General features: G+C 35.1%; 1 protein-coding gene across 2 annotated transcripts in view; it reads right to left on the reverse strand.

Annotated features, from left to right (window-relative positions):
• scn1a.S (sodium channel, voltage gated, type I alpha subunit S homeolog) overlaps nt 1-23,566 on the reverse strand; it is a 106,278-nt gene that overhangs the window by 37,314 nt on the left and 45,398 nt on the right. The window contains exons 3-16 of one of the 2 annotated variants that reach the window (XM_041578053.1): nt 20,894-21,012; nt 19,289-19,378; nt 18,056-18,184; nt 12,437-12,528; nt 10,090-10,362; nt 7,491-7,554; nt 6,291-6,432; nt 5,984-6,190; nt 4,622-4,915; nt 3,662-4,009; nt 1,853-1,985; nt 1,356-1,594; nt 871-1,044; nt 390-746 (exon numbers count right to left, since the gene is read on the reverse strand). In XM_041578053.1, coding sequence (XP_041433987.1) covers nt 390-746; nt 871-1,044; nt 1,356-1,594; nt 1,853-1,985; nt 3,662-4,009; nt 4,622-4,915; nt 5,984-6,190; nt 6,291-6,432; nt 7,491-7,554; nt 10,090-10,362; nt 12,437-12,528; nt 18,056-18,184; nt 19,289-19,378; nt 20,894-21,012 — 2,661 coding nt within the window. Of the gene's footprint in view, nt 1-389; nt 747-870; nt 1,045-1,355; nt 1,595-1,852; nt 1,986-3,628; nt 4,010-4,621; nt 4,916-5,983; nt 6,191-6,290; nt 6,433-7,490; nt 7,555-10,089; nt 10,363-12,436; nt 12,529-18,055; nt 18,185-19,288; nt 19,379-20,893; nt 21,013-23,566 lie in introns of both variants that reach the window. The other variant, XM_018238840.2, reaches the window with a different exon arrangement.

The following is a 23,566-nucleotide window of genomic DNA, read 5'->3' on the forward strand; positions in this document are numbered from 1 at the left end:
TATTATAAGTAATTGTACAATATGTTTTGGGGACACATAATGAGACCTATAATAAAGACACTATAACCTGCAGTGGCAGGGCTTTCAAGCCTAAAAGGATTTGTGGCGTGAACATCAGTAAGCACCATTTAAGATTTGACTGAAACCCTTTTCTACAATTCCTGATTGTCAGGTGACTAAAGTAGGTTCATTGTGAGCTTTCTGAGACATGTATTCTGTATTAAATGCTTATTGTTCATAAATGTATTCAAAACGTTCTTAACTTTTGTGTTGTTCAGTTCTTAAATGTGCATTCCAGTGGCTACATACACTAACCCTAGAAACCAAGCATTTGTTTGAATGTCATTAGGAACTGATATAAAGGTTTAAATCTGACCTTCGGTACTTACCACTAAGTTTCCAATAACCATCACTAGCATAAATACGAGGAGGCACATGGATTGTCCTGCAACCTCCATACAGTCCCACATGGTTTCAATCCATTCCCCACAGAGCACTCGAAACACAATAAGGAAGGAGTGGAAGAAGTCATTCATGTGCCAGCGAGGAAGCTCACAGTTTTCTGCAATTTTGCAGACACATTCCTTGTAACTTTTACCAAACAGCTGCATCCCAACCACGGCAAAAATAAAGACGATGATGGCCAACACCAGGGTCAGGTTTCCCAAAGCTCCTACAGAATTGCCAATTATCTTTATCAGCATGTTCAGTGTAGGCCAGGATTTTGCCAACTTAAACACACGGAGCTGGAAAATAAAACAATAGAAAGTGATAAAAAAAGGTTACGACTGATACCAAAAATGACCACCAATCGGAATTCCAATTCTGCTATCTTAGTAATTGAATAAGAACAATAATGTTTCTCCTTACCAATCGGAATGAGCGAAGTACTGATAATCCTTCCACATTTGCAAGGCCCAACTCCATTAAACTAAGGCTCACAATGATGCCATCAAAAATGTTCCAACCCTCTTGAAAATAATAGTATGGATCCAGGGCAATGAGCTTAAAAACCATTTCAGCTGTAAAGATTCCTGTAAAAACCTAGGATAAAATAGAGAAATGTCAAAGTTCTGTACCTTGAACTGCCCCCAACATGATAAAAGGAGGCTACATAATTCACTGCATAAGCTACCAATTTGTTCTAATCAACAAAGATGTTTTTCCAAGCACAGAAAAAGACAGATAAATGCCCTTTTTTAAACAAACTACAAAAAAGGGACATGCAGGTGCATGTTGTGTAAGGCTCGGCGAATACTTTTGGCATTATACACAGCTGTTAGGGCTAGATATTTGCACTAAAACAAAAAAAAATAACATTTCAGATACAATAAATTACTAATTAATTTACTTACCAGATTTCCTATTGACAGAACATCGTTAAATTCCTTGGTCATTGGATAATGCTCCATGGCCATAAACAATGTATTTAAAACAATGCAGATGGTAATTGCTAGGTCGACAATTGGGTCCATCACAATTAACTTCACAATGTGCTTAACTGTAAGCCAATTTTCGCAGCAGTCCCAAATAAGAAAAGTGTTTGCAAATTTATACCAGCATGGAGGGCATTTCTGTCTGGACTCTTCAAGTTCTGTAAAGGATAATTTGGGACAGCACAAAACATGATTAATGTTGACTTTGTGAAGATGGTGCAGTACAATACTCTAGATTGAACTTTCATGGCCATGATGGCTTATTGATATCAATAAGAAAACTTTGGAAATCCAGATATAGCAAAGTAATTCCAGCACAACCTTTATTAGCTGATCGTCTTGTAGAATGCTGAATGTTGTGCTTCTGCAACATCTGGATTATTAGAGTTAGAATATCAAAACTGAAAGCCTTGTACCTTCAACTGTGTTTGTCAAAATACTGGCAATGCTAAGTGCTCTTTGCCTAGTAGTCGGATTTTCCAGCAGATCCATGGGGACTTGGTAACAACTTGACCGTCTTTTCCGGATATCTGTCTCTGTAGCTGTGCCCTGCAGGGAGAAAAATAACCTGTTAAACTTCATTCTATAAGAAATATTGCTAACTAATTCCTGTAAACTTCTTTACTAGGGAACTTGCCACTATCCTCTACCAGCCATCCTATTCATAATAAACCAATGATGTTGTTTATCATTGGGTGAACTATGTACAGATGTGGGCATGAGACAAAATCAAACAAGCAAAGAAAAAAATGGCAGCATATGTATATGCATGTATGCACAAATAAATAAATATATATATATATATATATATATATATATATATATATATATATATATATACGTGTGTGTGTATATATATATATATATATATATATATATATATATATATATATATATATATATATATATATATATATATATATATATATTGCTACCTATAGATACATGTATATAATGTTTGCAAATATCTGTGGCACTCAAGGGACTTTTCACTTAAAAATTTAATTTATTACATATGTTCAAAGAAAAAAATGGCAGCATATGTATATGCATGTATGCACAAATAAATAAATATATATATATATATATATATACGTGTGTGTGTATGTATATATATATATATATATATATATATATATATATATATATATATATATATATATATATTGCTACCTATAGATACATGTATATAATGTTTGCAAATATCTGTGGCACTCAAGGGACTTTTCACTTAAAAATTTAATTTATTACATATGTTCTTAGCCCTTTCTTCAACCTTTAGCAAAGTAATAAAGGTCTTGATAAGCTGGCAAATATTTTCCATATACTCTCCAGCCTCTACTGTTTAAGTAGCACCTACTATAAAGATACACTGTAAGCATCTCCTTCTATGAGAGAATAATTAGAGTTAGCAAGAGAGAAATAGACAGAAGAGAAAAGAGGCTGCAGTGGCAAGAGAATAAGGAACAAAGAAGACGAAAGCGCTATGGAGGACCAGACATTTTGGTGAGTGTCCCACTGGTCTGTGTTTTTTTTTTGGAAATGTGACATAGCTAATGAACAATACAGTAAAATTTGCCTAGAACGTTAGTAAGTAAATACCGTAGCAATCTTTTTCATGATTTGTTTTAACAACAAAACAACAATAAATGACGCGAATGGCAATACAAAAGCTGCAAAAGTGAAAGGTATTAAGCAAACAACATCAAATGGTATGTATAATTAACTGACAATGAGGATCAATTATCTGGGACAGACAAGATCAGGTGGTTTGTAAAATATGTTGTATACTGAATAAAGCAAGCTATTAACATGTACAACTCCCTACACTTTCCTCCTTAGTGCTCCCAAGGTTGGTATTCAAAGTATAGACACTGCCAACTTCATTAAAGGACATGCCACAAATGGTCACATTCATCGCCATATGAACCTAATGTTATGCCATGTGTGCACAATGAGACAAATGCATATGACTCCTTATTATCTGCATTAGAACAAGTGATTTTAAACCTATAACTCCTCAGATATGACTACTATGTAACTACAAAGTAGAATTGCTACAAGATGAGAAACCTATATAATATTTATATAATGGACAATTATTATTTTTTGCCCCGATCCAGTTCTTTAGATATACTTCTTGGTCTTTTAATACATCATCACCATGCCTCTACTATTTAAAACTTCCTTACATTGTCATCAGAAGCTGGCTTATCTACTATCACCTCTGGCAGAAGCAGTCCCACAGGAGAAGTTGGAACGGATGGGCCACCAAGTAGAGAGACCACTCCATTGCAGTCCACTGTGCTGTGCATCTTCCCATTTGCTGGAAGCACTGTTATGGTCTTCGATGACTTACTGACTTGACTTATATTACTGTTCCGTCGTTCTCCATGTCTGTTTGGAATGAATAAAGAGCCCCTTCGGCTCTCACTGTCCTCAAATGTGCTGTGCTCATCATCTGCAAAGTCATTTTCTGATCCTACATCCTTTGCACGATTTCTAAAACTGAACAAGCTTGCTCTGCTATTTCGCCTTGGTGAGAACAAAGACCCTCGGATGCTTAGCAGTGACTGTAAAGGGAAAAAGCAATTTGAACAACTTGAATTTTATGAATGATTGTAAGGATGTATTCATATAGCTACATCAACTGTAAAATACTTTGTTTATAGATAGATATATCTATTATAAAAGATTTTGAATATTATCATAGGTAAGAGCATGCTGGCAACTGTAGTCCAACTTTAGGACTGTGTTCTTAAAATTATTTCTATTAGCAATACTTTTGCCCCGTGCAAAAGACTCTTCCAATGAGGATCCTACCTGATCTGTGTAATACTATCTCCATGTTCTTTGTAACTGACTGCCCCAGCTGAATCTGAGATTTGTTTCTTGTCCTGAACTCTGGCTGTTAGCTTATTTTTGCTGTCTTTCTTGACTGCTTTGACCTTGGCCTAGATGACTAAAAGCAGATCTATTCATTTTCGAATTTGCTCTTTTTGAAACTATGGAAGGTTCAACTTGACAGGAACAGGCAATTTGCAAAATATCTAAAATGTATAACCCTAAAGATTTCTGCAATCTGAGTTTAATTATTTTTGTCTTTTCTTGTGCTTACTTTCTCAGTCTGTGTCTCATTAGGGTAAAGACAAAGTACAAGATCTATGGACATCTTAAAACAGTACCTGGTGTGGGGAAGAAAACTTATTTTCATAAGTAAGCCGGTTTCCTTCGATAGAGAAACGGAAGCCTTTCCTTTTGATGCTTGTTTCTGATTCCGACTTAGGAAACTTCTCATCATCCCCCTTTTCATATTCTTCACCCAGTTCTTTTTGTTTTCTTTTCTTTTTCCTGTTTCTTCTGTCTTTGGCACTTTTTGAGCTTAATTTTGAGGCCTCAGAAGAACTTTCTGAGAGGGGTCCGAATCCACCTTCTTCACTGTACTCTCTAGACATGTTTAATGCTGCTACAGCTGCTGCCTGTAAGTTGTTAAAACAGGTTACATTGAGTTTTGCATATGTAAAGGTTTATGATTCACATTTAACCAAACTCAAACTTTGGTTAAAGCGTTCTATGGAATCATAAGGGCCCTTTGGAGCAAAAACGTAATGATGCATCTAGTGCACACCACATTCATATCTGTGAGAAAATGTCATGGTTATGTGTTAAATATTTTAATGTGTGCCATCTCTACAATTGATCCTTCCCCCATTTATAATGAGTGTGCATTCTATCCAACATGTTTCACTACACTAAGCCAACTAGACCACACTGTATTGAATACAATAAAAGCCTATCCCCCATATGTAATACAAGGCACAAAATTTACTCCGCTTCAGTAATCCCTAGCAAGCAATTAGATTTTACTTTTAAACAGGTAACCAGTAAATTCTAGCGGCTGATTTGATATTTTATGTAAGTAGACCCACAGCAAACGTTGCACTTTTTATTACTTAATCCTTTATATATGTAATATACAAATGCACTAGTAAAAATTAAGATGTTATATTGTATGTACTTTTTTAAAATAGTTTGGGTTCCCTGTCTACCCTGTTATGGCATTGCACAGGCATCTTTTTTGACCTATACTATGCTAGAAAGGAATTTTAGATATCTGCTCTTGAGAGGCCATACCAGGCCTTATGAGCCAAAATGTTGTTTTGCTATAAGCACCAAATGCAGGAGCATTGGGAACTGGGGCCTATCATCACTTACAATGCAGCTGTAAGATGCTAAATTCGTGACTAGGGCAAGCAAACAGTATCTTTGGGGGAATAGCTGTCTTCCTTGCTAATAGTTAAGAGAAAGGCTTCAGTGGTTATACAAGAAGCAAAAAGAGACAGAGGAATAATACTGGAATATTTCAAACTATGATATGTAACATTGCACCTATTTATAAGAAGTGCCAGTGGTCATTGGATAGTTAAATGGCAATACTACTTGTGTTTTTTGTTTTGTCTGCCCTATGTCAGATCCACCATCAATATCAGTAGGGGTCTGGTCTAGCCTCCCATTCTATCATGGATCAAACCTGCAAATGTGTTTACCTGTGCTTCTTCTTGTTGTTTTTTCAACTGTTCAAGCATCTGCTGGAATTCTGCTTCTTTCTGCTCTGCTTCTTCTAATGTTGCCTGATTCTGCTCTTCATAAGCCATGGCCACCACAGCCAATATCAAGTTTACCAAGTAGAAAGAACCCAGGAAAATCACCAGCACAAAAAAGATCATGTACGTTTTACCAGCAGCTCGTAGTGTCTGGATAAAAACAAAGCATTAGAAATCAAAAAAAGCATAAATTATACTTAAAGTATCCAAAGTGTTTCATATATACATCCAGTATGGCAGAAATACTCACCAGTTGATATAAATTCTCCCAGTAGTCTTGGGTCATTAACCGAAAGAGAGACAAGAATGCCCAGCTGAAGGTATCAAAGCTTGTGTAGCCATAATTAGGGTTTTTACCGGTTTTTACACAAATATATCCTTTTGGGCATTGTCTGCATAAAATACATATTATATGAATTACAAATGAATGTAAAGTCATTAAAGTTTTAAATCATATTTTATCATTCTCACACAGATTACATAATATTGGCTTTTCGCCACCTCAGACCATGCAAACTGCTAAAATGAAGCTAGATCTTTCTCAATCTTACGTCGCTTACATCATATTCGGTCTGCCGAAAATGCATTAAAAATGCATTAATAAAGTGCTGGTGACTTTTCCTTTCTTAAAGCAGGATTGCCTGCAAAAGTCCTAACAAACTTTTTTTTGTTAACATTTTTCGCAGGGTATTTGAGGGCCATGGAACATTCATATTACAGTGGGCTCATGTCTCAGGCATTATCTTTTGTCTTTATTCAGGTTCCTTGGATATTTGTAATAAAAAGTGACCACTTCAAGCATTTGCACCAACATCTCTAATAAAGACGTCTATACAACGTTAATGTACCTGCCCTAATATAATTGACCTAAGTGTAAGATCACTAGCGACTTTTCGCTAGGCATTAACGAACGGTAGTGAATCTTTGCAATGAAATGCTTGCACTGAAGAAGTATAATTAGCGAAATTTTGCCAGCGTTCGGCGCCCAGGATGAAACTTTTTTGTGAATTAGCGTAGTGCTAACGAATTTGCAACTGGCGAAGTGGTGCAAAATGTGCGAATCGGTTGCAGGCAACAATTCACCCTTTAGTAAATCTGCCCCCAAGAGAGAACTTGTTCTCTATGAAATGGATCATAAACTGCATCCAAGGTTGTGGAATTTTGGTTCAGGTGACAGATTCAGTACACCAAGAAAAACTAGTTCCTTTTGACTGAATGTAATACAAGAAACAAACGAGCTGCATTCTTACAGCCATTTACACTTCTGTCAAGGTTCAGTATAATAATAATAGTATATATATATATATATATATATATATATATATATATATATATATATATATATATATATATATATATCTTTTAAAGATAGCATATAATTTATCCCTATGTAAATTATACCTTAATTTTTCTCTTTATCATGCAGTGCAGATACACTCAGTTACCTTACCCTGAATCAGAGGAGTTACCACAGAGCAAGAAGTCTTTCTGTCCTTCCAGCTTGTAAAAATGACCTGTGAACAGAAGTAAAAATGGAACAAAAATTCGAAAGAGGGTCTTAATGTGTTGAGGATTTGAGATGGTTTTGTATATATCCAAAGTATTTAACCATTGCTCATATAATGTTATAGAGCCCAGTGATGTCACTTAGCAATTCTTAGTAATACAGTTTTCAATCATCAATGTATTGTGTTATAGAATTATATATTATTGGTTATAACTATTAATAATTCCAGAAGAAATCATTAAATGTTTCACAGCATAACCCACTGGTGTATAATTGGGGCAAAACAAATAGAAATTGTATACACAATTTCCACATACTGTAAGTAAACTGTAAATTTATTGTTGATACAATTATTGTATTAAAGAAGCTATGTGCCAGAGTATGCATTCACAGCAGTTTTTATAATTAAACTCCATGAAGGTGGACATGATAATTGATTGGAGGTAATTAATTTATTATTCCTAAACCTATATCTGATATCACCTTAATATTACAGTACACAATACACATTTGCTGAAAATAAGTAAATATACTGTACATGGCCTATTTTGTTTTATTGCCATGTAGTCACAGTTGCCACCTGGTAACCTCAATTTACAAGTGAAAAATAGCAACAAATGATAGGGCTTTATGTGTATCTAAATAAAATGCACTATAAATAATATGTATTGGGTTCTGCTGAGGGAAAAGTTATGCAGTGACTTGCAGATGAGTGACAGTTTGTACTTATTTAGCCCTGTTTGATTCATAACCCTAAATTTTAGTACCTGTCATTGCTTAAAAATCCTACATATTAAGTCATGCAAGATGTGCCTTTAGGACCTTCCCAAAAGAAAATAAGTGCCATACTTAATTATACAAGGAGCACATTGTATTGATGTATATCTTCCATAAACACTTGTATCCATACTCTGAGGATACAGTCAAAATTTAAAATAGCAATCATTGATATTTTTAAATATCCTATGTTGCCCTAAATGCTCCTTTAGCAGTTCAGATATTTTAATTGTCTTTAGCAATGCAGCAGTATACTTTACAAAACTTTTGGTTGCAAGTGTGTAGATATGTCATTATAATGCTCAAGTTGAACTTAAATATTATTGATAAATAACCAAGGCTAAAGAGCTTTAAAATACCATTATCAATTCAAATTAAGGTAAAAACGGCGTTTCTTAACATGGGTGATGGATTTTGCTTCCTTCAGGACCTTTGTAGATCAGTGGTACTGTATTATACCATAGTTCAATTTATATGATCAAATGGACTTTTTATGCAAATTTTTTAAAGGGTTTTAGGTGGAAAATATTTCATATTCTTTATCATACTAATTTGATTTCACTCTTAACTAAATGATGTCCTGGTGTAAAACACAAGCTAAAAACTACATATGTCATAATGTAGAGTTTACCAATAATGTTATTGTAATTTCACTTGTTTTATGTTGTAGGACATACTTAATAAAATTTAAGAGGAATGGAATTTTTGGTAATTTTCTCTGTTTCCAAGCTGAACCCTAGGCACGTAAACCACCATCATACTGTGAAGGTAGGGAACACTGTCATGAACTAAATGAAATTCCAATAGGATTTTAAATTTTGAAGTAATAATGTCTCATGAAAATCACAGATTTGTCCAGCCCAGAAGAAACAAACTGTAAAGCAATGGCTTAGGTAAAGATTGTAGTTAAAAAATAGAACCCTTTGACAATATAATAAAAACTGGGTCCCTGATCTGAAAATGACCAGGAAAATCAGACATGCTTATTTACAGAAATTGTTAAGAACCCATACAGCCTTTAGCTGTTGGTGATTCATAGTAATTTCAAAAAACAGTTAGGAAGGGCAGGTTGGAAAACTCTGAGATAATTACAAAGATATATTGTGTAAAACATATGTACTTTCTACATTCCCCATCCTAGGAAAATTACCTCTTTGTTTAACTTTAAATATGAAGATGGATGTAATAAAGCAGCAGTGAAAAATTAGGGAGGGTTACATTATTCAGGGGTTTAAAACGTCTTGAATAAACACCAGAAATTATTTAAAAAAAATTGAAATAGAATAGCAAAATGTATTTCTTAACAAGTTTAAAAGGAATTAAATGAGAGTGAAAACTTAGAAACGCCAAGGATTCTATTTTTCAGATTTTAAATTAAATTAAATTATAAAATTTAGGAATTTAGAAAGAATTGAATTTGAGTTATTAAAGCATTAGAAAGACAATGACATTTCAAAATAATTCTCCTTTTTTTCAGAATTTAAAAGGAATCGAATAATCATGAGATATGTGGAGAATATGAATGAGAGTGAGCTATGAGAAGAATTAGAAGAACTGCATGTATTTAAGATGAAAAGAGAGTTCTGTTTTGGTAATATATAAAGATGAGAGTAGGATTCAAGAAGAAGAGAAAATTAATACAAGTAGAGATCAGGCAAGAGGGAAAACATTGGTCTTGCAATACTGTTGTATATAATAGCTGCCATTAGTATGCTACTGAAGAACTTGTCATAAACTGACAGATAGAAATAACAGTTATTCTTACTTTGATCTCTAATATATTCTTCCCAGTCAAATGTGCTGTTTGTTGTGTTACCAAAAGGGTCATGTATGTTCATTGTGCCATTCAAGATGGGAGAAATATCTATTAAAGGGAAATAGTCAGTTGGTGGCCATTGCAGACATTTATTCCTCAGGTGACCCATGAAAAGCTGCAGTCCTATTAGTGCAAACACACTGAGGCAAAACACTGTGAGAATCATAACATCCGAAAGCTTCTTAACCGACTGAATCAGTGCACCCACGATGGTCTTCAGGCCTAGAAAAAGAGTGTGCATTCTTTTGTTTTAGCAGTTTGATGCCAATACAACAAAAATAATAATAGACATGAAATCAAACGACAATGATGAGTTGTTAGCATGCAAAAGCTCAGACAAACACATCTAGATCTACACAAGCTGGTAATAGGATGAAACAGCCGAAAGCTTGTTAAAAAACAGTGAGATGAGTTAAAGAGACATGGACAATTTTGTGACTGTGGTTATGTGCATCAAACATAAATGATGCACTTTCAAAATGGTTGTTTGCTGCAATGAAGTGCAATGAAGTGCTATTATCCAGTCTTTTTGTCTCATTCATGCAGTTGCATTTTGCAATTGCTTGCGAGGACCTAGTTAAAGGAATGCAAAACTTAAAGTTGATCTTCTATGATAATGCATTTTGTAGCAATTACTGAAATGTCCTTATGCTAGTTGATGGAACTCAAGATAATGTCAAACTACATGAGCTGGTTTCCTGCAAGCTATGAGATGTACATGTCCATAGCATTTCATTTCTATATAAAAATGCAGCAGGAGGTTAGAGTAGACTTGAACCCTAATAGATTATTATCTATATATAATCAATACCCTTTTCTCGTGTTTCTCATTTTAGAGTCTGATTGCTTTAGAATATTTAAATATTAAAGAATACCTGCCTCAACCTTATATAAACTGCCATGACAGTACAACAGGTAAGAGAATTGATTGCATCCTAGATTTCATGGACTCAGCCGAAGAGAATATCAGCTTGTGCTGGCCCATGCCAATGATTTATATTTTCATCGGAAGACAGTTTTAACTATATGCTAGCATAGATCAGATCTCCATCAAGCCAATGACTCAGGCTGTGGAACAAACTACAACACTGTCATGAAAGCATACAGGCAGAGGTTAAGGGCATATTTGACAGTTATTTATGATGAACAGGTAATGATCACAGAATATACATCAGCTATAGTATATTTAGTTTGGGTTGACTGCAAGAACATTGCTAACCATACCCTACTACAGGCAATCCAATACAACATCTGGAATTCCATCATAGCCTACATAGGTAATGTTAATGTTACAGCAACTCTTTCATAAAAGGGCAACTTGATTTATTTAAGAGTTATATACAAATAAAAACAAGGTTGCCCTAGCCCTATTAACCATTGCAACCAATAAAATATGCGCGCTTATTATCCTCCTTTATTATCCATTAGATCAGTGCATGCTACATTTTGATTTTTTGTTATGAAATTCAAGGCTAGGGCAAATTGTGTCTATTTCTGCATAACCCTGTTTTCAGTTAATGTTGCTTGTCAAAGATTTCTCTTATAGGCTCATGTCACATTAGGCTAATTTAGCAGCTCATCTACTTTGTACAAAATGACACTATGCTATTATATTTCTATGTCAAAAAGCCAATCTAATTTGGAAGAGTAATCAGTTCCAAACAGATGTTGCATACAACTTTCATGCACTCTTTCAGCAAAATATATCTTGCTTCGAGACTGAATTGCATTACTTTTTGGACTAGTGTGCAAAATTACACAAAATATTTTGTGTACTTGTGAATTCACAAGAGGTTAGTTTTTTTTAGAGAATAATGCAATGTTTTTGTTATTTACATATAAATAAATCTTAAAATGCAAATTATATGAATATTGCAGAGCCTCATGCAAAGAAGTGTTTAGAACTATAAAACCGAACTAAAAAAATAAACAAAAAACTAATGCTAAAAAAAGCTAGGAATCTCCATGAACCCTTTTGTGTTGTCTCCTGATTCCTGCTTTTTTTCTCTTTTTGGCAAAATGAGTGGCATACAACAAGGGTTTATGCTCAAAAGATGTGATTTTAGTATCAATGGAGCAAAAATAAGCCTGCGTGTTTAACCTGGCTCTCACCTGGAATGACTGATATTGTTTTCAATGCTCGGAGAACTCTGAATGTTCTCAATGCTGAGACATTGCCCAGGTCCACAAACTCTGTCACATATCTGCAATAGGGGAGTTCACACACACAATGACAGACACAAAGAAACAGTTGGATGTACAAGGGGCCTAACACCTCACACCAATCACTTCTTACCTGGAATTACAGAAATAGTTTTCAAAGCTCTCAATACTCTGAAAGTTCGAAGAGCTGAAACATTGCCTAGGTTTACAAATTCTGTTACATACCTGTAGAATTAAATCAGAGTTATTCAGGATTCAGGAATTCTTTTCCCTAGTTTTGGTTTTTCATATTGGCCCTGCAAATGTTGCTATTGATGAGTATGTTTTCATGATAAATTTATAGGAGAATACAGAACATGTTTGAAAAGTTCTATTTGTTAATGAAGCTACATCTTAAGACTCGTTTTCCCTAAAGCATTCTGCATAGGGCAACCTGATTTAGGGTTTGAGCCAGTTGACCAAACGTTAATCCATATAAAATTTCCTCTCTGTGAAATAAGTCTTATTTTAGTCTGTAAAGTGAGGCATCTTAACATGGGCTGTCCTTTGTTTCAGTTCATAATGCCTGGAGTAAAAATCACAAGCAAACAATATAATTTAGCCTGATGCTCTGATATTGAAAGGTTAAGCATGTGGTGCATGACAGGATCTGAAAGGACTTCACTCTTTTGCTATAACACCCTATACACCCTAGTAATGATTTCCAACATACTTTATTTTCGTTAAAATTTTGAAAACCTCTCCTCCTTGGTCAATACAAAAGCAAAATGCCACAACTCAGGGTGCCACACTTTTCATACAGTATGTCAAACTAACTTACGTTCAAACCACAAAGCTTGAAAATCTATGTTTGTCTATCGGATGCAGATCTACAACTAGCAGGGAACCTTTGCATCTTTGTTACTTTGTGAAGACAATAATCATAACCACAAAAAACAATAGAACACAAATCAGGAATACTTGCGGATAGCAAGGTATAGATGGTTGACTCATAAACTAGAGGGTCTCAATACGGAGTTTAGCTACTCTTTACTTATGCTATTTACTTTTTTGTGCAACTATTCAACCTAATGCTGATGGAACGTTTCACACATCCTTTCTGATATTCTCTTTTAAGATGATTCATTGGGTTCTGTTTGGGGGTATCATAATTTAAGATTTATTGCATTATCAAGGACTTGTTCTACAATGCAAGTTAAAATAAAATACTCTAACAGAATCCTGTATGTCACAAAAAAATGTCTTCCTCTACCAGGCAACCAACTACTGTGTTCTGAGCTCAGATTGCCAATTCAATTTGTGTGAATCACAAATTTTGTAGAGATCATGATGATATGCAACCTATGAAATAGTGTGTCCAATATGACTGTTAACACTGAATAAGTAATTAAGAATACAGATGGAGCCACTATATATTGGCCAGAAATACCCCTGACACATATACAAAACCCATAAGGCTAAGGGGCATATTTATCAAGGGTCGAATTTCGGATTGAAAAAACTTTGAAATTCAAATTCAAAAAGACCAACCAAAATAAAGTCGAAGTTATTTTAGGTCGATAGGTCAGTTTTCTATCGAATAGATCTATTCTATCGAATAGAATCGTACAAATCGAAGGATTATCGCATTCCATCGAATTTCTCAAAAAAACCTTAGATTTTTCAAAGTCCACCAATAGTGATGGGCGAATTTGTCCCGGTTCACCGAAAAATTCACGAATTTCCTGCAAAATTTACGAAACGGCACAAAAAAAAAAAAGGACGCCGGTGAATTTTCTTTGCAGTTTCACAAATCATGGGAATTTGCTGCGAATTTGCACCTGGCAAATAAATTTGCCCATCACTATCCACCAATTGACTCCAAATGGGTTCTAGGAGGTCCCCCATAGGTTAAAACAGCAATTCGGCCAGTTTTAGATGGCGAATGGTCGGAGTCGAATTTGGACTATTCCCTAGTCAAAGTACACAAAAAATAACTTTTGTTTTTTTAATTCGAAAATGCACCTTGACCTTTGATAAATCTGCCCCTTACTGTACCTTACTTAATATGTGAAATTAAATAAGTGCCTACTCAACTACTTGTGTTACTAATTGATTCCCTCTTAATGAAGAACTGGGATGTGTGCACCTGGAGCTCACATCACAGTTGGTTCAACATTATATCTCCAGTTTCTTTTACAGTACCAATCAGTAGATGCTGAAAGTTTTATTTCCAACTAGTATCTGAATCTTCCCCAACCCCTGGTCATAGGCATGGTTGTCTTCATGATGATGTAAAGGCATAAGATCACAGATTACAGTTTAATATGACAATTACTATTCTTGTACCTTGTGATAGGGAGTAAATTAACTCTTTTAATACATAGCATTTTTGGTTCCTGGAAAAGGGAAAACATCTTGAGATATGCAAATTTCAGTCATTTCTAGTTGTGGATGGTGAGCAAAGTAGAGGGCTTATCCCTGTCTAGCACATTTTAAAATGAAAGTATTTTAGGAGCTTATATGTCCAAAATATTTCCCTGGGTAGGATAGATGAGGTTTGACTCACTGAAATGATACAATATCATCATAAAAAAATATTCTTAGAACTACAGGAAGAACATTTCTGCTACTCCCACTCCAGCCCACGTAAGGACAGGTAAGATGGGGATTGTAGACATTTGAGGGAGTGTGGGGCTGATCATTGTAGCCTGTCCAGAGGACTGGCCTGAATCACAACTAACATAGAAAACAAACTATTTATCTCTGTTTGAGTGTTGGGAATTTGCTTTACAGATCCACAGAGGAAATAGGTTTATGATCCTTGGTAGCAGTATATTTTGATTGTTCACTGACAACTGGGTAAAGATACTTTTTGTGACGCACAGCATCTCAAGCTGGCAAAAATGATTCTGTGATCTTTGAAACTGCATGTGACAGGACTTTATTCTCCCGTGCACCCTTTATTTCCATAGCATTAAACTGTACCTTACCAAAGTAAAGATTGCTACTGAAAAAATGATTAAGCCATTGGTGGAAAATGTGCATTTTTTAACAAGGTATGTAAAGATTTAATCGTCAATTTAATTGTCAATTCTTTTCAAATGTAATATGACAGCATTTGGAATTTATTTATGGTTTATTTATGTCCCTAATGCAAAGTATGGATAATATGCAGTAGCATGAAATACATTTTTATTTCCAGCTCTCTGGCCCCATGGCTTTCCAAGGGCTATTATTTAAGTGTTCAGTACATTTCATACTGTGTAAATAAGCAGGCCCCACAAGGAATCTGAGTTTGAAGTTTTCACAAATATAAAGGCAATGTTCTGAAATTCGTAACTACATGCATACATTTTCTTTAGTAATAAAATAGGCTCAATATCCCATTATTCTGAAAAACATGTCAAACATCTTAAAATCTTTATGTTTTTGACTTTATGTTTTAAGACTGATGCAAGTGATATGTTTAATTCCTGGTGTTCTAAAGGGAGGACCATGCCAATTAAAACAACGTAGTCTCTGTCTGCTGTTAACCACCATTCCTTTGAATGGGAAATAGACTGCATATCACAGATACTAGAACTGCCATGTAGAACTAGAATCTTTGTAGGCAGCAAGTTTTGTATTCAAATGAATTGTTCTGAGCTGCCAGCGAACAAGGGGGTTTTGGGTGACTCCTTTCTCCTTGATTTGGACTATCAAAATATCCCATGAGCTTCAGCCTTATTAGATAACAGCCAGGTCTTTTAAGGACACAAAAGGACACATTATGATCTCCATTAAAAAAATTCTGGTTTATTTAAAAATGACCATTTGGGTGATCTTTATGGGCACTTCTTGTTCAGAGCAGTCCACGCTTAGTAAAAAGATAGCAGCTTAGTTTAGCATTTCTGAATAATTAAACATTTGATACTGTACTTTTTCTTAAAGGGAATGTAAATCCAAAAATGCAATTTCTAAGCATATTTCTAATATACATTCAATAAAGATTTTCAATACATTTATAGTTATTTGTATATATTATTGCTATTGAAAACAGTTTTCTTAGTCTTATTCTGCCCTGCTAGTTCTGTATTTTAAAACAGTTTAGTTATGGCAAGCTTTTTCATGGTTCTGTTAATTAGCTGGGTCCAGATTTATTATTTCAAATTTAGTGAATAGAAAGTGACAGACAGTTATTGCTTTAGCAGCTGTTATATGAACAAATGACTTAATTGACATCGAAAAAATGTAATTCATAAGGGAAAAAAAACATTTTGGGATTTACATCATCTTTAATGGTGCATTTAGCTGAACTGTCAATTTAATACAATGTAATAAAGCAATATATACTACTGTATAAAAAATTTTATAAAAAAGGGTAGTTGCCATAAGGATTGTAATCCTTAGCTGTCATAACTTGAGCTCGCCAGTAGGTAGAGCTCCACTGAAGGGATTTTCCGGCACCATATCTTTTTTTTAATAGATAATCAAGTTAATGCTATTTGTGCTAGCCAATCAACAGCTGTGTCCTGCTTATGCAGTGATGCTGAGCATATTGCTGGGCTCTCTGTCCCCAAACCAGAAAGCAGTCAAGAGGTTATAGATAACAGGTATGTATGGTAATAAGCTTAACCTATTGGTGTAAGGCATTTAATTCAGATATGACCATCAGATAACACACTGCAGTATTTTTAAAGTATTATATGAGAAGTTGTATGGCTCTGCTCCTTTATGATAATTATAACATATGGCTCTATTGAATGAAAGTAGCTTTTGAAGACTTGAAGCTATTCGGGATCAACATAATAAAAAGGGACCATAACATAATCTATGACCCCTGAGAGCAAATCCACAGCAAGTGTCAAGGCAGCATATAGACATTTCTATATTCTGATTAAACTTCTCCCCATGTGCCATAGGCAATATGACGCCCCATTCTCTTTAAAATGTGCCAGCTCTGTAAACACCAAAGTCTTTTATTTTGACTATGGAGAGCTTCACTTTCTACCAATTTGGGGCAAATGTGGCAATCACAATGTGTAATGTGTGACCTAACCTATTTGTTTTGACCTAATGGACCATGTTTAGGACCACCTTTAACTGACACTCTGCAATGCCCCAGCCTTTCAGTACAGTTGAGACTAAAATAAGTCATTGAAGAGCCATTGCAGGTCTCCCTTCATCCAGCTACACATGATTTTATGGCTAAGGAGCAGAATGTGTTTTCAATGGCAGACTGGTGCTGCTTACAGTGATCTATTATCAAAAGAAGACACCTGCTATACTTTACTGATCAATAGGCACCAAAGCCATTACAAAGGTACAATCTGCTGCAAGCTATGAATGGAGAGCTCAGGACAGAAGTGCCCATAAATTGAACACCTCTAAGTCATAGAAAAATGGTTAAAAATGCAGAGAATAAGGCATTTTAGAGTATTCAAATGTAAAACCTTAAAATAAAACCTAGCTATAACTATGAAATATGACATTGAGAAATAGTAAAGAAGATAATAGTGTGCACACATGCACAGATACTAGCACAAACACATACAGATACATAGACACACTACTGCATTCACTTCCACAGATACTCATTTACTTACACATACGTATGTACATAGACATATATGCATTTTCACACTGTAAATATATACTGTACACATATAGATACACACACACATCTATGAAGATATACAGTATGCTCACATGCACTAGTGCACACACACACACACACATTCTGAACGCTTATACTGCTCAAACTCCCAAAGCAATAAAATATAATACTTACGCCATCACAATGACACTGAAATCAAGCCAGTTCCATGGGTCTCGAAGAAAGGTAAATTTTTCTAAACAGAAACCTCTTGCAAGAATTTTTATAAGAGATTCGAAAGTATAAATCCCAGTGAATGTGTACCTGTGAATCAGCATGGTAAGTATTACTGGTAGTGATACAGTTCTGCAAAATGGCCATAATACACAATTTTTTAATATGTCAGTGGGGAAAATGATTTTGGCTAAGCTTTATATTTTAGGAATCTTTGAGCTTAACTATACACTTGTTTGGAAGAGAGGTGCAAGGGTCCCGTGTGATGAAAATGTTTCTGGCTTAAGATCATTTTTTTACTCTTTAGCAACCCCTTGAGTCTCCTGCCTGTCAATCTACCCTTTAAGTATAGAAATCACAGTTCATGGGTGGGGCTTATTCTTCAAAGATTAAGTCACTGATTATGAAGCAGTTTTATATGAGCAGTCAATTTGTGTTGTCTTTATGTCTTGACTAAAATAAGGTGCGAGGGAAGAACGTTGAACTTTCTAAGTGTGGGAATGGACAATGGGTCATAGCTGAGCTGACATGTTCTTGGTCTAGTTGCAATTCATAAAAAAGGTTTCCTTTCCACCTTCATCCTGCAGATTCTATGATCAGTTTACACCTTATAGAGATGAAAACAAATTACATTATCAGCACAAGCCTTATTCATTGTGCTCATGGTTTACAACGGTGTGCATTGCCCTTTCAAACCCTTATGACAAACCACAGAAGGCAGCTGTTGCCTACAGAAATCCTTAGGGGAGGCTAGGAGTTATACTTCAGTGACAGCTGGTAAATTCAGAGCCAGGGTGTTCAATTTTAGGATATGGCTCTACTTCTTTCCTTGCACATAATAAAATGGGAAATAAAATAAATGCCCAATCTAGTTTGCTAACACATTTATACTGTACATGGTATTATTTTAGTGTTACAAAATTGCCATTTAGCATTGAGATGCCTTTGAAGGACAATAAAGGGCTGCAGACATTATTCAATAAAATCCTTTAATGCTTGCAGATTTATCCCTAAGATGACATGGTGCAAAAAGCAAATAAAATTAAATAGCCACCAGCACTTTGGTTAATAAAAACATTCTCCAAATGATCTCCCTCTCGATGTATCACTAAGCAACTGGTACTGGAGATTTGCATTGTCAAGAGCTGAGAAAGAAAATGTATTCGAAAATGATATAAAGATGGTAATACTCACTCTACATTCTTGGCCCATTCTGGAGGATTGCTCATTGTCATGAAGACGCAGTTGGTCAGAATAGTGCACATAATGAGCATGCTGAATAATGTAAATTGTAGTTAAGGAGACAAAGCTACATTTTTCTGTTTTCTATATCATTTACATACTTTTAGCATTATACATAATAAAATAAACATTATAAGGTCCTGCTACCATGGGTGATTAGTGGCTACTGACTCATCTTCATACTGTCTGGACACATACAAAGGTGAAAAACTGTGGGCAGTCATTATTGTGTGGGATCTGTTTGGAAAAACCTACTGTTTTCTTAAATGTCCCAAAATACAATGAGCACACTTATTACTCTGACTTAGTTTCATTCGAGCCTCATAGTAAAAGCTTGCACTGTATCGGCATAAGTGGAGTAACCTGTGAATTGATATTTTGTAAATCTTTCCCATAATTTTATGATGTAATAATTAAAAAACAATTTGACAGTTCATCAAATTAAGCAATTTGGATCACCAGTCCAAAGGCCTAACCAACAGCAAGCAGTTTACTTGTATTTTATCAATAACACATGGACCTGCCAGAATCACTCATCTGCTTTCATTTTGTGGATATTTTGATGTGAATTGAGCCTTAATTAGTGGATGGAGATGATAACTGATTTATCTCTCTTAGCCCAAGAAACAATGACACTGCACTATGAGCACTAATAAAAAATTATGCAAACTAATGGTTTGCAAAGTTTCTGTTGCAAAGTTACAGCTAATAAAATAATATTCATAAGTGAACCCCATAGGTTTTATTATTTTCCACCATTTGTGCTCGGTTTTCTGTTATTTGGCTAACCATAGCCAGTATAAGTTCATACACCCAACTTAAGGAGGAAAAGAAAACTAGTACATTCTTTTTAAATGGCATTCTTAGTTACATTTATTATGCACGACTGAGTGATCATTAATACATTCAGTTACTATAAATAAATTGAGTATAGGTTATAGTCTCTACTGCAGGAGTTTCCAAACTCTCTGTTTCTCTTCAATCACTCTTCATGCAGAAGGCAGGTGTTAGATTTTGATTAGAGTTAGATCTAATATATATTTTAGGTGGTTCCATTCTATTGCAGAAGAAATTAGAGCTCACTCAAATATCCAACTTCAGCACACACAAAATCTAACAAAATTACTGGCTGGCACAAATCCTGCATGTAGAGAGACAGGGTTTTGGTTATTTTAAGTTCGAATTCTAATGTAGGGATGATTCTTAGCCTGTGGCAAAAAGAAAGGAGCACCCCACCAAAGGCTATGACAGACCTAACTGTCAATTAAAACCAGAGTCCTGACTCCTGCATGAAGAGAGAATGAAGAAAGACAGATGCTGAAGAGTGAAGAGTGAAGAATTACTTGATTATTTCAGAAATGGGCCAGAATTTGTAATTGATTATATTTAGTAAATGTCTTATTTCAGTTTGACGAAGCATATAACATTTTCATTTTGACGATAGTTCCCCTTTAAATGAAGAGTAGTTTGCTACATAAAGAATTTTCTGTCCTATAAAATAACATGAAATGAGAAACTCAAAGGGAATTATAATTACAGATCAATTGAAAAGGATATGAATGTACTAAAACCTTAATAGCTATTTTTCTAAGAGGATTGAAAGGAGTTAAAATGTACAAGGCAGATGTGGCACTGAAGCGGAAGATTGCCTTCCCTCTATTCAATACTATAAAAGTCTGGAAGAGAAAGAAGACAAATGTAATAGTAAAAGTATAGTAACATACTGTACTAGTGACATAAATAAAAAATATATTTTAATAGTTCATTAATGCCCTAATAATATATCAAAATGTTGCGTAGAATCATATTGTTTGAGATTGAGGATAACAAAGAGTAACACTGTAAAGAGGGCACAGAAACATAATGATAATGGTTATTAAAACGATAATACACAAAATAACTTTTTCTAGCGCTCTAGGGAAAATAACTTCATTAAAATGCAAAAGAATCTCCACCTGATCTGTGTAAAACTGTCTCGCTATTTGCTCGTGCAACTGGAGCTGCAAGCTTTTAAAACAGTTTTTAAATAACAGAACAAATAAACAGCAGTATATCCTTCATTAATTAATTTACCAGAACAATGAATGACATGGCAGGACTCTCACTGAATCAGTGAATCTTAAATAGTATTTAAGTGTTTGGTTAGGTCCTTTAGGGACCTAGGTAGAAAAACGGGAAAGTGTTTTGAGCTTGTGCCACTTTTGTTGTGTAAGCTGCCATACATTTAGGGGCACATTTACCTAGGGTCGAATATCGAGGGTTAATTAACCCTCGATATTCAACCGTCGAAGGATTGACCACTATTCCTAGGATCGAAGGAATAATCGTTTGCTTGAACGATTAAATCCTTCGGATCGAACGATTCAAAGGATTTTAATCCATCGATCGAAGGATATTCCTTCGACCAGGAAATTGTTAGGAAGCCTATGGGGACCTTCCCCATAGGCTAACATTGGCCTTGGTAGGTTTTAGGTGGCGAACTAGGGGGTCGAAGAATTTTTTAAAGAGACAGTACTTTGACTATCGAATGGTCGAATAGTCGAATGATTTTTAGTTCGAATCGTTTGTTTCGAAGTCGAAGGTCGTAGTCGAAGGTCGAAGTAGCCCATTCGATGGTCCAAGTAGCCATATTCGACCATTCGAAATTCGAACTTTTTTTCCTCTAGTCCTTCACTCGAACTAAGTAAATGGGCCCCTTAGGGTCAGATTTATTAAAATGTGAAATTAGAGCTCACATCTGAAAACTCAACCAATTTCTGTTTATTATCATTAACTTAAAGGTGAATTACCCCTAAGTATTAGTGCAAACCTTTGGCAGAAAAGACGAGACAACACAGTATTCAATTCAGTATTTGGATACTAAAGAGCTTTAACCAATAACTTCCCAAAGTTTTGTAAGCCTGAATTGCTTAAAAGGAATATTGTACATCCAATTGTAAAATTTAAGGATGTCCATACACGGGTCATGGAACTCTGTGACAATATCCTTTTATATTTAATAGATTTTATTTCTACATTATTTTTATAATATGCTTACTTTTTGATGACATCACTAAGCATCATTTATAAGAATGTATTGTACAGAATATCCATTGCTCTTCTGGATATATAGTCAATATGTACAGTACCCCCTGCTGTAAAATATAAGGATATTGGAAGTCACGAGGAGTTCCCTGACCATACAGGCCAAGTGCTTTCATACAGGTCATGAAACTCTGAGGTGACATCTAGTGATGGGCGAATTTCTACCGAAAAATTTGCGAATGTCCTGCAAAATTCACGAAACAGTGGAAAATTGACACCCGCGTCAATTTTGGACATTGGCCGAAAAGTTGCTTGCGTCAATCTTGATGCTGGTGTTAAAGTCAATGGGCATCCGAATAGTGTTGATGCGCGGCGATTTTGACGTGAGCGAGTTTTCAAATTCGTGTCCAGAATTTTTGCTGCCAGATTTTCACTGGAGCTTTGCGCATTTAGTCGCCGACGGAGAATTTGCCGCGAATTTGCGCCAGGCAAATGTATTCTCCAATCACTAGTGACATCTAGTATCCTCACATTTTACAACAGGGGATACATTATTTATTGTAATACATCATTTCAATGAGAAATTACATTTACATTTCTAAGATTTTCTCTGCATGTTATTCATACTGGGCATGATTTGCACATTGCCGAATGACCATGTTTCAAATCAACTCTCCCAAATGTCAAAGCAGCTGATTCATTAGCCTCTCTACATCTTAATGTGTGTAAATGCAAAATTATATTTATCACCTTTCAAAGATGTTATCTATAGGCAAACCAAACCCAATCATATAGCATATCAGTCACAGCAAGACTTTAAAATGGCATATGAAGTTAATTTTATAGCTTACAAACCTAACACGCCCTTCCATGGCATTAATTACTATCTCCATCCCTTAGGGAGCTGTTATACCAGTTTTAGCTCTGGTAACAGCACTGACTCATTTAGACTAAGCCACCTGTGCTCAGCCAGGGATATCCTAATTTCCTTGGCTGGTGGAAATTTCTACACTCTGGAGAATATGATACAAATAAAGTATTCTGTGTTCACATTTTAAAATGTTTCTAGGTGTGGGGTTTGTGTGTTATTGTGTAAGGATCTATATTGATGGGGGTTCTGTAATATAGATCACCATACCTCCAATGGGAAATGTTATTCATGTATTTTAGAGCTTTTTGGTTTGTGTTTCTAGATAATAGACCTTA

Source organism: Xenopus laevis, chromosome 9_10S (assembly GCF_017654675.1).
Source record: "Xenopus laevis strain J_2021 chromosome 9_10S, Xenopus_laevis_v10.1, whole genome shotgun sequence".
NCBI classification, from domain to species: Eukaryota; Metazoa; Chordata; class Amphibia; order Anura; family Pipidae; genus Xenopus; species Xenopus laevis.